The sequence below is a fragment of the Hippichthys cyanospilos genome, chromosome 5 (genome assembly GCF_059441005.1).
Source record: "Hippichthys cyanospilos isolate Australia breed blue-spotted pipefish chromosome 5, RoL_Hcya_1.0, whole genome shotgun sequence".
Classification (NCBI taxonomy): Eukaryota; Metazoa; Chordata; class Actinopteri; order Syngnathiformes; family Syngnathidae; genus Hippichthys; species Hippichthys cyanospilos.
In genome coordinates, this window is record NC_142373.1 from 13572199 (window position 1) to 13587091 (window position 14893).

Here is a 14893-nt window from a genome sequence, read left to right on the forward strand (position 1 = left end):
TGACATTAGTTTGTTTTTATTTATTCCTCAACAGATTCAAGTTATTTCAGAAACCATGTATGTGATTTTTTAAAGGGTGCCAACATTTTTGACCAAGTGACAGATTCCTTGTGGATGTTTTGCATTTGATTCACAACATCAAACTTTGCTGACAAAGTATGTTGTCAACAGACACAAGAACACAAAAAATACTGCCGCGTTACAACGCGTAGAAGCCTTAACCATGCAGAACACACAGCTAGTGGTGGTAAATTGAAGCCTCGTGAAATACTTGAGATATTTCATTGCCCCTCTCGGTTGTACTGTTGTTTTGAAGACGCCATGTAAATTTAATACATTTCCATTGCACTTTCCTGTATTTTTATTCCAAAAGCACCCCAAAAAAAATTCTCAAGTGTTTCACGAGGCTTCGTTTTCACACCACCGCGCACAGCTAGAGTACTCTCTTGGTTTTCTACAGCTGGGTTCACACTGAATGGTTCATGTAACACAATTTTTTTATTCAAGTGGCATATTAAAAAAAAAATGCACAGATTCGGATATCGTCAGATCCAAATCAGGCCTCTTCAAAATGTGGTTAAAATTCAGACAGCTAATAAAAAGTGTTGCCAAAACACATCCACATACGCACGGATACCAAAACCACAAAAAGTTGGCACAACATCACAACAGCTTTTTACAGTCAGTAGTACAGTTGGCATTTTTTTTTTCCTCAAAAATTTCAGCAGAAGAGTCCTACTTGCTGCCTTTCCAAAGGAACGCACAGGTTAGCATTTTTCCTCAGAGGCACTTGAAATTAAATTGATGATTTCACGTGTAGTGTTAAGGTCAGCACAGTATGCGTAGCCCCCCTGTTATGTCATTTATCAATATGCGACTCTTGCTTTGCTTCATACACATTACGTATTTACAAAATTTTATTTCACTCATTTGCAAGTTTAGTTCAGTGGGCGTTTAGTGACACTTTGTAGAATTAAATTGATCCGTGGTGTTCCTGAGAAAGGACCATAACAGGAGGGTTAAGCCAAGCAAAGAGGCACAGAAGTGTTGGGACGAGCTTGGTAGTGTATAGATCACTGTAGTTATCTGTACTGATGGCAAAATGAAGCTTTTGATCTTTTTTTTTGCTCTTCCGGATGGCAATCTTGGTTTCAAGACAATGGAAATGGAACACATTTCCATTGCACTAGACATTACTTTAGTGTGCCACCTAGTGGAGTAAAAATTCAGATGTACTTCATGAAGCTTTATTTTACAATCATTAATTAGTTGTGATTAGGCATGGGCCGATAACCATTTTAACCCTTGTGCACACACTTTGCAAACTTTACACGTTGCATCCCCCCCCCCCCCCCCCTAATTTTGTAAATGCTTTTAAAGGCGTAATAGTGACTTATGATTTTTTCTCATATCATTCAGTGGCATCAGTTCTATCTATACATATGTGGGTTTAATTTATTAACATGGTATGGTCTGTCTTTGTAGTCTGTGACGTTAAAATGACACTAAGGCATAGTCATTGACTGTCTCTAGCGCCACCTATTGTCTTGAGGTGAAACACAAGTCAAAAAATAATTTGTTTGCTAACTTAGTTTGACCACCGCTCAATGGAATGTTGCAAAAATCGTAGGAAAATCAATGTAATAAATGCTATTATAATGCATCTCACAAATTATAATTATAACGTTTTTTTGGGCAATGATTATTTTTGTACATAAAATCTCGCACGTCCAGCTGCAATTACGTAGAAATTTCAGAGTCATTGCATTTTGAAATTATACGTTTTAATCATCTGCTGGAAATTTCAGCCCCTTAGTATTTTTTCCCCCCAATTCATTCTTTTATGATACTGTTGATAATGACGCCACTTCATGGAAATGATTGGACAAAACTTTACCAATCAAAACCAAGTCATGACACTTCCCACAATTCACATTCTCCGTGCCTTTTTTGAAGCTTACAAGATGTCTCTCAAAACACAACTTCAAAAAGGCAAATGTAAGTGCTAATTTTTGATCAAAAACACATATTTATGCTCATGCTGGTCAAACAAAGTAGTTTTCTGTATTAATTTAAGGGTTGCAAACCATAACAATAAACGTTATTTTAAAAAATCATTTTAGAAGAATTTTTCAAAGTGTAGTGCGCCGAATTAGATGGCGCTAATTAGATGGCGATCAACGTTTTTTTTTTTTTTAAATAAATTTCTTGGCATGCATTGAGGGTAAGGAGGAGGTCATTGTCTTAAAAACAGGACACTGTGACTTGCTAAGAAAAACAATTCAAAAACGTATTTCGTTTAAAAAATAAGTTCAATCTTTTGTTTAGAAAATATATTGTGCTCAACGAAAAAAATAGAGTTATAAATTACCACGATATCCTGATATTTCTGCTCATGGTTACCACATCTAATATCGGCCCATGCCTATTTGTGATCATATGTGTAACGGACAGTCAATTGGGGAAAAAAAAAATAACAGCACAGGAAAGATTTACCTGAATCCATGACATGAATAAATTTAACCAAACAACGTGTGCTGTTTGCGAGACCAGTAGCTTGCCAATAAAATAACTGTAGTGTTATAACTTAACAACAGCAGCCGTTATTGCTTGGCAGGGACTACAAATATCCGTTTGATGAGCAAGCGAATCGCTACGGTGTGAATATGCGAGCGCAAGGTTCTAAAGTCTGACAAATGGCTGAAGAGCTCAGCTCCATTCAGGGTCCGAAGGCATCTGGTGTCCACACAGACAAGTGGTCAACTAATCAATGTCCAACTCGAAGGAGACCTATTATGCATTTTCTCCACCATGTTTAAGGATAACAGCCTTCTATTGCTTGTATACTAAGAAATAGAGAATTGGGTGGAAAAGCACCCCCCCGCCCCATGAAGATGTCATTTTACTGCTCTTGTGTTCTTCAAAGATGGACGACTGTACTGCATTAGGTTGCGTGTGTAAACTTTGGGTTCTCTTAAGGAATGCATGAGCACGGCAGGCAATAGATGAGGCTGAGCTTCTACAGTCCGTCGGTAAAGGCAGTGTAGGACTTTTAACAGTGAACAGTAGTAGCATGACAAAAAAAAAAAAAACATTCAAACGGGGTCAAACCCTGGCGATAAGCTTACGTAACAGCAGCGTAACGCGCTCCTCGTAGGCGGGTGGGCAGAGCTATAGACATACAACGGAAGGCAAACTTGTTGGTCCCAATTGGCAGCAAATGCTCTACACACTTTAAGAGTGGCACTTTTCATGCAGATAGTGGCCACCTGACTTGTGAGCATCGTTCGTCACATGACAATGCATGTAAATCAAAACACTTGTCAAATTCTCTTCAATGACATTCATCTGCTCCAGTCTCCCGTAAATCCTTTACAGCTTTTTGTAATGAGAGAAACAAAATTGCACTTTATGGAACATGATTAATATAAAAGAGAATGTAAAGTTATAAACAAAATTTGTGCATCGTGATTTTACAACTAAATGTCTCTTAACATTGTAGCACCCCATCTGGTCTATGAGCCTTTGACTCCAAAAAAAAAAAAACTTCTAAAAAATAAATTCACCAAGAGAGGTTTTCTAAGTACGGATAGAGCGATTATTTGATTATTATTGTTTGAAATTAAAATAACGGTCAAATTTTAACAGGTAAACGACGTTATCTTGAGGAATTACGCATAACTGCGACCTTGAGACAAAGCGGGATAATTCAAGTGGGATAAATGCGACTTCCCACCTTCCTTGAAAGCAGCATTTGGGTTGGGTGTCACTATGTCAGGGTTTTTCGAATACATCAAGGCACTGCTTGAGCACTTAACCATACTTTTTTTTAACATTTAAAACTCATTAACACAATTTCAACAAAGTTGTTTCTTTTATGCCAATATTTTCCCTTTTACTTAAACTAAATACAGGCTCAGAATATAAGTTATCGCGCCCCTTGACTACTGATAATCATTATACGCTCTGAAGAAAAAACATCATTCTATCCCTACGTCTACAACCAATTATAGATACAGCAATATTAAGACGTTCTTTACAAATAAATCAAGTGGACCCCGAACATTTGAAGGGGTTATGCCCAAGCCCAACAGCAAAGTCTTTATATACAGTACTTATAAGGTGCCTATAATTAACATGAAAAAAGTGAGTGTTTGACACTTAAGTTATGTGCATATAACAAAATGTGCAATTCCCTTCACTTGTCAGCTACTGTATATGGAGAAGGCGTTTCACCGAGTAATGTATGTCTATAGCCCTGCTCCAAGGCAAACAAAAAATTAAGATCATATTACCAAGTGTTCACAGGAAAACAGGCACGAAAACAAAAGAAAAAAAACAGAACTAGGTACCATCAGAGGTGACAACATAAGGCCAGGGGGATGAGGGCTCCCAACAGGAAGTACGTCACTCTATACAGGTGCATCGGGCAGAAGATCACCATAGCGATGGACACGGGCAGCAGCAGAAGTGACGTCGGGAGCAGCAGTTTGCTGGGGTGGGGGTTGGGGGTCAAGTTAATGTTGGGATAGTGTCGCTGAGGATTCCCCAAGTGCGTGCAAGTACCTGTTGGTGAGGGTCTGAGTATTGCAGTTAATGAGCCTCAAGTAGACCACGCTCAGAGGGACAAAGTATGGCCAGTAAGGGTCAGGATCCAGCTGGGCGGAGTAGCTGCAAAATAACAAAGGTCATAGTCACTGCTTTGAAGAAGACAATTTAGTGATGGGAAAATGACCAATAACCAACCATCTAGTGGCAAAAAAAAATAGTGTTTCATAGGAGCGATACCATTTTAAAATTGTCCTAAAACCGAGCCGTCGTTTCAAAACTTTAAAAAAAAAAAAAAGATTCAAGCTGTTAACCAGTTCCACATAGCTTTTTGCATTGACAGTATTTACCTTATTGCTAACAAATAATGCAAAATGACTAAGTGACTGCGGCCAATAGCGGTGACCAGGAAAAGCATGAGCTGAGTGCTTGTTACTCTGTGATAATGGTGTAGCGCTGTACCGCAGGTTGCGGCTCCAATAGACGAGCGAGGGTGTGCTGAGGATCATGGGTACAGTAAAGAGTGCTGAGAGACACAGGTGGAGCTGCAAGTCATCTTTGACTTCCTGTAGAGCCCAATCGGACAGCAGCGGCGCACCATTGGATTCTACGGCCACGGAATGTTTTTTGTGCTTCTGAGGGGCCTGGAAAATATTGCAGGAAAGTTGATAACTCGACTTTTTGTGTCACATCGTATTGTGTGTTCATTTTGCCTTACCAGATTGAGAATGTGACGCAAGGACCTTTCTGTCATCTGTAGTCTCATTACCTGGACACATGAATGCAAATACGCTGCAGTCATATGCACAGAACAGTGAATATGTACATGGGTCAGTTTGGCACATTATACTGATTTTTTTAAAAATCATAATGCTCTTAGACCTCATTCACTCACCCTGTACAGGTGAATCAGAAAGGCAGCCATGATTGACAGTGCTCCACAGGTGTTCCAGCCCAGGATCGTCAGCAATATTGTAACGATGATCTGGGTTCGCAGGCACAAAGTGCCACAGTCCCTTGAGATGGATGATCTACAAGAGCAACAATTAATAACCTTCCTTTGTTGATTCTTTGCTGAACCAAAAATGATTATTCTTCATGTTTAACCAGCACCATAATCAAATAGCTATTTTTTTGTCTACACATTAAACTTCTCATTCTTCTAATGAATCAGTTCAAAATGTTGCACACTTCAGGGAAGCATTTATTTGAAGAGATTCTGCTGACCTGGGAATATATTTTTGTTTGAAATTGGAAAAAATGAATGAAAATGCAACTTTTCACAAAATTTGGGACTCATACTCACAACACATAGTTTACGGATACCAATCGTCAAACGACGGATACGAATGTGTAAACCCGTGTAAGTCTTTTAAACAGCGCTCTTACTCCATAAACTACGCTTTTACATTTACAAGGACTCAACTAAATATTGTGCCTCCATCTAATGGTTGACAGTAAAATTAAAACAAAAAAAAATCAACCGAGAAGCCACAATGGCGTGGGTTTACTATAGTGAGTTGTGTCATTTTGTTATACCACAGATGAGCAGTTGAATGAAAATTCTGTGATGTTCAAAAGCAAAACCTGAACGACTGTATTAAGGGGGGGCATGTGTTGTTAGTACCTATGCAGCACAGCTAAGATCAATGAAAAAAGTCTGATGCTGAGTCGGAGCAGCACGGTGCCCCAGAATGCCACAGCTGCTCCGATGATGTAGAGGAGTGGGTGCAGGAGGTACGGCCACTCCGCGCATGGCTCAACGTCATCATCAGGTAACACGTCGGGGAAGATAGGAGGGGCCACATCCATCAGGGGAAGGCAAAGCAGCGACCATGTGTTTTTTAACCAACTACAACTGATGAGGAGAAAAAAGACTTTCGAAAAGGTTCATGACCAAACCTGTCCCGGCGTCCCCGCGCCTACCTGAAAAGGATGTGGATGATATAAACGGACAAGTTGACTTTATGGGGCTGGAGGCCTTTGCAGAGCACGAGGCTCATGGACGCGGCTCTACGCGACTTGCAGATAATGAAGAGTTGACCGCCGCAGGCCAGCAGGAGGGTTACGGCTGTGTACACTGGCACCATGGGGACAAAGAAGCGCAAGATCTGTGTGAAGAAACGGCCCATTTTATTAGTCTTGGAAAAGCAATTTGAGGCACAACAAAAAAAACAAACACAAATTATCTTCAATACAAAAATAAAAAAAAATTACCTGTCCTAACACCTTAGGTAAGGACGTTTTCACAGAGACCTGGGAAATGGACAAAATATGAAATAGTAAACATACAAATGATACATATATGGTGTTATTCTGTGCAATGAATTGACACGTTTTAAAGTTTACAACAATAAATAGGTGTTTAAATCTTATTTACAAAAACAAGGGTAAAAAACGGGGTCAGAGAAGTCTAAAATTACTTTTTCTGTTGCAACTAAATATTCAGTATTATTATTGTTTAAAATACTGGTTTAAAATACAAATTAAAACATTTTTAAATGGACTTTTATGAAAGTTCTTCATCAAATACAATGAGATATAGTTTATTTTATATCTGCACATTAAAACAAGGACTGTGAACATGTTTGTGTTTTTTGTTTGTTTTATCCCAATGCAGAGGAAATGCTCATCGAGCGATGATCTGTAGATTCAAATGGTTTTTTTGTTCCATTTCTGACGCCTTAACAAAATTATCGTTGTTCCCAAGAAATGGACATTATGGAGGAATAAAGTGAACGTCTGTGTATTGCTGCATACACAACCTTATATTGGCAGTTGGGGGCAGTGTGAAGCTGAAGGAGGACACTAGACTCGTTGTCAGGACGATTGGTGTGGAGCATCCCGGGGATTTCTGTCACCGATGGTACACTAGCAGAATGACCACACGTTGGAGATAAAAGGTCAAGGAGAATAACATGAATGACAACCTGGCAGCAGACACTAATTATCACTAACCTGGCTGTCATTAAAACGTCTTCAAGGAACCAGGGTACCTTCATTCTGTAGACGCTGGGTGATCTACTAACTGAGAAAACCGAACACAGTGAATGTTTTTTTTCTCTCCTCCCAAATGACTTGCTAAAAGAATGTTTTGCAACTTACCATTCTTTACTTTACACTGACTTGCAATGTTAATTCTGAAAGCCTGATAAACCTAAATACAGAAAAGATGTCAGCACTGCGGTGACAAAGCTAGGATATGATGACTACATCTTACCTCGTGAAAGTCTTGCAGCTCAATAGTGTGGAAAAGTCCACTCGACTTCACTGTAATGTCGCTGACAGTCAAACCTAAAGTAAATAAGAAAAATTGTAACCCCACCAATTCTAAATGAAGCTCAGAGTAGCAAGGCCAACTCACCTAAAGACAGAACATGTGGGACAGTGAGTGAGAGAGCCAGAGATTGTTGTCTTTGCCACTCACACTCCACCATGAACTGCAATCCACAAAGCACACAAGGTCATTCAATCAGTTCATGGACATGGCACCATATAAAACATACATGCTGCTCCCGGAGAATCGAGTGAACAATGAGGCTAATTTTTATAGCTTAAATTGAAAAAAATAATAGATAAAAGATTAGAACATTTTAACAGGTCAGTTTCTACATAGGGATAAGTCTCTAAACCACAGGTGTCAAACTCCAGTCCTGGAGGGCCGGTATCCTGCATGTTTTTGAACCCTCTCTCTCAAACACACCTGGGGAGAGAAAACCAAAAAAAAAAAAATGCAGGATAGCGGCCCTCGAGGACTGGAGTTGGACATCAATGTCCTAGAGACACAAAGCAATTTCTTAATAAGAAAAAAAAACTGTGAGAAATACACACCTGTTTGCCATTGACGTTCGAGGCTGACACTACCAAGTGAGTGAATGAAGACAGGTCAGCAAGACTCAGCGTTAAAACCTGAAGACGGTGATAGAGCAGCCATATAAACAACCACTACGAGCACAGTTCATACTAGCAATGTGCTTTAATGACCTTATATGGAGGAAGAAGCTCAGTCCCCTTAGATAAATCCACGGCGTGCACACTGCGGAAAGAAACATTTCTACTGTGCTACAGGACAGTGACACGATTACATGTTGAATGTTTAAGCTGGTGGAGTGTACTTGAATACTTACCATGAAGAACTATTTTGGCGCACGCAGCCGTATAACCAGCTGGTCATGTCCTGGTGAACAGGAGAACGGATTTTCATTAGGTTTATCACTACAAAAATTTAATATACATTTTTATGCAACAACATTCATCTATTCATCTATTAGCATCCAGCCATTCATCTTCCAATACTGCTTGTGATAGAAATTAAAATATAGTCCTGCAAAACTCACCAGGCTGCTGCTTCGACAGTAGAAATGACTGTAGGCCTTTCTGCGACTTGAAAGGTCGAACATGAAGTATTTGACCTCTACATCCTGGAAGTGCAGAGCAGTACAAAATACTTGCAGTTACAAGGAAAGGAAGCAAAAGTCTTGAATGCATTGGACCCAAGTTTGCAGTACCTTTGACGTAATGTATGCCAAACGCAAAGTGTTCACTTCACTCCATGCCTCTGGAGTATCTGCATTTGTTCCAACAGATTCAGATTACTGACAAGAAATTATAGGTAAAAATAATACTCTATCAACTGAATCAATACCTTACCTTGTATGGAGACAATGGCTTCTTGAGTGTCTCCCAACATTCGCACGGGGTGTCTAATGAAGTGGTGGTTGAGCACAGCAGTCTTCTTTGCCTGGCTGTCTGTGAACTTTAAAAAAAAAAAAAAAAGATGTTACCAGCAAAAGGTAATATTCAAATTTAATTGGCCATGACGCACTTGTCTTGTTTCAGGATCGACAAGGTCCAAAAAAGCCCTGACTGTAGCCAGAACAAGCTCCCTGCACCTGCAGAGAAAATACATGCAGTGTTGCTTGATCGCTTTATAGAAAAAAAACAATGAACTCCAAAGTAAGTGAGGCTTTTTTTTTTTTTTTACCACACTATGGAAAGATGGTCAGTGGATACCCAGGTCCTCGGAACTGCAGTGGCCTTGGCAAGAAAAAAAAAAGAAAACAACATGGATATTCATCAAACAGTAAAATAGCAAAATAGACGTAAGACAAACCTAACAATTTTGTTTTTTTCACAGAAGAAAACTAAAATGATGTTGTCATTAAGTGAAAAACATACTCTATTGCAGTGTTAACCAGTTTGACAAGTGGTTCTCAAATGGGGATGCAAAAACTCCTACGAGGACTTGAATGCACTTTAATTCTATGTGCTCCACATGAGATTTTAAGTGTTTCTTTCTGACAGTGTGAGCAAATCTAGTTTCATTCTTTGTAATGCCGTGACTGAAACAGTACTTTTTTTCTCAGTTTTATACAAAAGCACATTGTCAACAGAGACGCAATTTTCCGACAGATGAACCCGAGATAAAACAGATGATGTTACACAATCTATTTCCTGGAGTTGCTGAATGAAGTACGCCTAGTTATAACACTATAAATGTAGTTGTCAAATTTGACATCGCACAGCACTTGGTTTTAAGTGTTTTCCTTTTTTTCATCCAAAAACACTTTAAATTGGTTTTGGGATACTTTCCTTAAAAAAACATTTCACAGGGGGAATATAACTGAAAAAGGTTGAGAATCAGTGAATTTAACTGTTCAAATGCGAGACCAAAGTATTTTGATTCTTCTTTTTTTTTTTAATGGATCACTTGTAGTTTGTACTTAATTAGCAAAGTAAGTAATTTCCCATCAATGCCACAACACTCAACTCACCACCAAGGACAATTTAGTGGGGTCATCTGGATAACAAGGTAGGGAGGTCAGACCAGAGCGCACTTGGTAATCACGGTATCCACCGCCGATTGATAGCACCGTGACATTCCTCAGCTCGTATGCCTTTTTCACCCACTTATTCCTCAGCGAAGAATAGAAGTCTGGCAACAAAAAAAAAGAACAGGTCAGACCATAGCAGTTAACTAACTGAACACAGTCCTACTCCTCTTACCTCGCAGGTACTGGTCTAAGACCAGCACTGGAGCCAAATGAGGGGACGCCTGGGTGACAATAAGACTGACCAGCTTGGCGTTGAAGTTGGGCAACGTGAAAAGTGCACGGGCAACCACACCGCCCATAGAATGGGCCACAAGTACTACGCTCTGGGGAGGTGTCTTCAGGTGCTAAAGAGAGAAGCCAACTATTAAAACCTTAAAAGGTACATACTTTCATCACTCATGCGGATTACATTTGAGAAGTCCCTGTGATAGAAAAAAAAATCCACGTTAGTTGAACATAGACAGAACCAGCAGATATCGGCATTCAACGGACACAAAACTGTGTCCAATTCACTCAAAGCAGTTGTGCTGCTCACCGTCAATATATACTTACAGTGATGCAGCCTAAAAAAGTTTGCCAAAATGGTAGCCATGCTACTTTCCCATCTAAAGCAATGTATGGACAGATTTGGTTTGAAAGCCGTATTACCAGAAAAGGGAACTTAGCAGCGTCTCAGGCATGTAGCTCAAAAGAAGAATGTCTTATCAGACTATTTACAGCCATGGCTGTTGCATTTCCCGAAGCCAAATGGTGCACATATTTGACTGGTATCTTTTTGGGGCACAGTAAACAACTGATATTCATAAAGCCCAATCTATGTAATCTAAACATAACAAAGGTGACATCATGGCTCATAAATGTGACCAGATGCACAACATTTTTCTCCTAGAAGATAAGCTTGGATAAACTTGAAAACTTGTATGTATCTATTTTTTTAACAACAATATAGTACACGAACGCTTTGCAATGATTTAGTATGCAAAACAATTATTTTTTAATTTTCTTGGGTGTTTTTATGCCGCAAAAACAACGTACGGCGCTAACAGAAAACCTCTTGCCCCGAATAGGTAATTAAATCAAGATTCTAGCATCGCTTGCCTTCCTACGAACTATAATTTTCAGCATGTGATAGGCCACCACCTTTGTGGAATTTTGTGGGTCCTCTCATGAACATGGACCAAGCGGTGAGTGTTTAGAAACTAAGACTGGACCTTGTAAAGCTTCAGGATGGCCTTGATGCTTTCGTGTAGGAAGTGTGTTTGTCGCTGCAGACTGCCACCGTACAGGGCCACCAGTTCTCCGTTGAAGTCCACGGAGAACACGTTGAGATGGAGACCGCCCTCTACGTGTTCTGCCTTCCTCAATGCCACCGAGCCCAAAGAACGCACTATTAGTGGTTAAGATTGGAAGAATCAGCATTTATATAGCCCACTTGGATGAGAGAAAAAAAATCAACGAGTGTGTTTACCTTGCTTGTAGCTTCCTGCGTTTCCATGCAGGAAGATCACGGGTGCACCATAGAGCTGAAGATCACGGCTCTCCTGAGCGTAAACACCCTCTCCATACAGATAGAGCCCGTATGACGGGTACTGTCTGGTCACGCGACGACTCAACGGTACACGCTGAACAATCCGACACAAAAATGAAGAAAAGTTGTGTTTTGTGTAAGTTTGTTCCTAAGCAGTAATTACACGCCGCAACGTTGTAGCACATTCATATACAAGCATATCAGTGGTTCTAAAATGGAATGTGTGACGGTACTTCAAGGGGTACTGTTAAGATTTTGAAATGGTCTCTGCAAGAATCACCATATCTCAGTTGATGCACTCTAAATATAGTTGAATTAAAAATAACCCAAGTATGCGACAAAAAAAGAACCAACTCAATGTTTGTGTCAATTGGACCCAACTTCTGTATTGTTTTGTTCAAATAACCTCAAACAAAAGGTTATTTTGTACAAGACATCCTCAAAAATTGTAACAATCAAAATGTCGGGTTGGTCCATTTTTGAGCCATTATTTGGTCATTATTTTTGGCCCATCTTTTTTAATGCAGTGACAGGAATAGTACACTGATGACAGCATTTTTTTCACTAGTCAGGGGGCATTGGCTGAAAAAAATGATTTAAAAGGGCATAGATTATTGGAAAATGTTTTTTGTTTCTTCATTCAGACTGTTTGGTTTATGAAAAATTCAGTGCACAAAAACCCGAGGTAGGGGGCTGACCCTCCAACCGAGTGTGGCCGCTTACAATGCGTCATTTGAGACTAGGGTGTGGCGGGCGTACCCCCTGGAGGTGGACTTGGGAAAAAAAAAAAATCAAGCTAACGTTTATAGATTGAAATCTAATCTGCAACGACCTATGAACAATTCAGTTATGAAAAGCCTTTTGGAATGCATAATGTTTACATATTTTGGTGATTGATCAAATACAGATTTGTCATGGCAGAAACTGCAAGTAAGGTGCTTATTTTCTCAATCTTTCCTTAAAGTCAAGGAAAGGCCACATACAGACTCCCACCATCATTTTAGTTGACTTTGCATTACTTTCCACTACTATGGAATGACATTTTGATGATTACACATGGCCCCTGGCAGAGAAAGCAGCGCAGCCACTTGTGTTGAGTATGCTGAAAAGTCCTGTCTGACTTGCTTGACAGCTATTGCATTGCTTCAGATTTATCAGGAAACGCATTGTGCCCATCACCAAAACAAAAAATGAAGTATAAAGTCATAGGTTCATAAAATTCCTTTATCAGTAGTTTGGCTGGCTAACGTCCATCAGACCACACAGTCGACGTAAAACACTAATGCCAGTGTTTATACTGAACTGCCCTCTTTATTTTTGTTCTTCATATGCACTGCTAAGTTATTATTGAGGCAAATTAGATTTTTCAGATGTTTTATGGCTCGAAAATATGAGGCAATTCAGTCTGCGTGGGCATGAAAGCTGTTAACAGGAATTCTAATTGTGTATTCCTATTTACTGAATCGGGAACTACAAAGAACTAAAATCGAATCCTACAATATTCATTCTTTATTTCAGGAGCAAACTGAACGGAAAATCACGTCAAGGCCATAAATATAAAACTGTTAATTGCCATTGTACTTCTTGAGGTCAGTCTTGGTCTTGAGATGGGTTAAAACTTTAAGTACAGCTTTTTGAGTGTCTTCGTCTCATTTCAGAATCAAAATACGTTTTATTAGGTCTTGTCTCAGTCTGGAGCAGGGTGGACGCTGGATTTAAGATCATTGCTACTACTGCTACGACAAGTGAGAAAGTGCATAATTTGTACATGGAGGGAAACAACGATTTTGTTCAGATGTGTTTGATAGAAATTCCGATAAGTGCACCTTTGGTATTGAACATGGTGAAATGCATTATGGGAGTTTTAATGTCTGAATTACATCATAGAAGTGACATCATTAAGAAGCAAGCATGTTAATTCACTATTTTGATTTGGTATTAGCTAAAAATAAATGTGACTGTTTGATGCACATTCAATAGTGTTATCTATATAGCATCAATACAGTATCCCCACAAAAGAACCACAGTTCGTTATGTACATTGTAAATATAAAAGTTGAGTTTTACCATTACATAATTAATAGTTTTTTTTAGTATTTTACAGATGATAAAAAATGTACTTTTTTAAGAAAGTCTACAAAATGATTTTCCTTTAAATTAAAAACAAGTAAGACATTTGTTAAATCTTTTGGTCTTTTTTTTTTCAATTAAAATAATAAGTCCAAAAAGTTACGCTGCCAGTTACGATTTTCGTACAAAATCGGGTCATGTCTTCGGAACGAATTTAAGTAATAAAGCGAAGAATTTCTGTACATGCCAATCATGAACAAGCCAAGGAATGGCGTCCTCATGAATTCTCCACCTGTGTTTTTATGCTCATGGAAAAGCCCCCTCACATTTCACTACGCTCGATGAATAAAAATGGACTAATGTGTTTAGCCGTAATAAAAATCCGGATTTACTACCTACCCTATACTCGGGATATTGGAACATGTAGGTCATACTGCATCGGTCCTCTTCAAAGCCGGTGAGCCACTCTCTCAGGCCGACGGCGAGGAGCCCCAGAGCCAAGCCGTAAAAGAGCAGCGTCGCCATTTTAATAGCTCTTCGCCACTTTCTTGACAAGTCGCAGTTTAACGGTGGCCGCTTGTCACTTGTCATGTTGCCCACTCGACTCTACCCGATGCCGGGTTGGCACACACAATCGCCTCTGGAACACCGAAAAATCAACTGGCACCATGACGACGGAGAGGCGATGTGACGTCACTTCCCCCAACGTGTCGGAAGTGAACCCAAGTAGAAGTAATTTACTATTTTTAAATATTTATTTATATCATATTACCAAAGTGTGATTAAAAGATTTGCGCGGATATTTGTACCGTATCATTAATTTAGTATTTTTTTCAAGTGACATCAGAACAAAGGACGGCATCCAGAGCAAGAACGCGCAGATGTTTTCCTTTTATTTTCTATATGTAGATTTT

The 14893-nt window shown here is 39.4% G+C and overlaps 1 protein-coding gene across 1 annotated transcript; it reads right to left on the reverse strand.

Moving 5' to 3' along the window:
• On the reverse strand, positions 1–14638 carry pgap1 (post-GPI attachment to proteins inositol deacylase 1). The gene is made up of 26 exons (XM_088415460.1): positions 14379–14638; positions 11851–12004; positions 11594–11769; positions 10555–10726; positions 10323–10483; positions 9533–9585; positions 9374–9440; positions 9199–9304; positions 9057–9115; positions 8886–8969; positions 8676–8725; positions 8533–8584; positions 8380–8457; positions 7913–7988; positions 7769–7842; positions 7654–7705; positions 7507–7576; positions 7314–7419; positions 6766–6804; positions 6475–6659; positions 6176–6406; positions 5444–5579; positions 5267–5317; positions 5011–5192; positions 4567–4671; positions 1–4493 (listed from the first exon to the last, which is right to left on the reverse strand). Exons 1-26 carry the CDS (start codon positions 14568–14570, stop codon positions 4355–4357), a joined length of 2850 nt encoding a protein of 949 aa, XP_088271586.1. The 5' UTR covers positions 14571–14638; the 3' UTR covers positions 1–4354.
• Between the last annotated feature and the right edge of the window lie 255 nt (positions 14639–14893).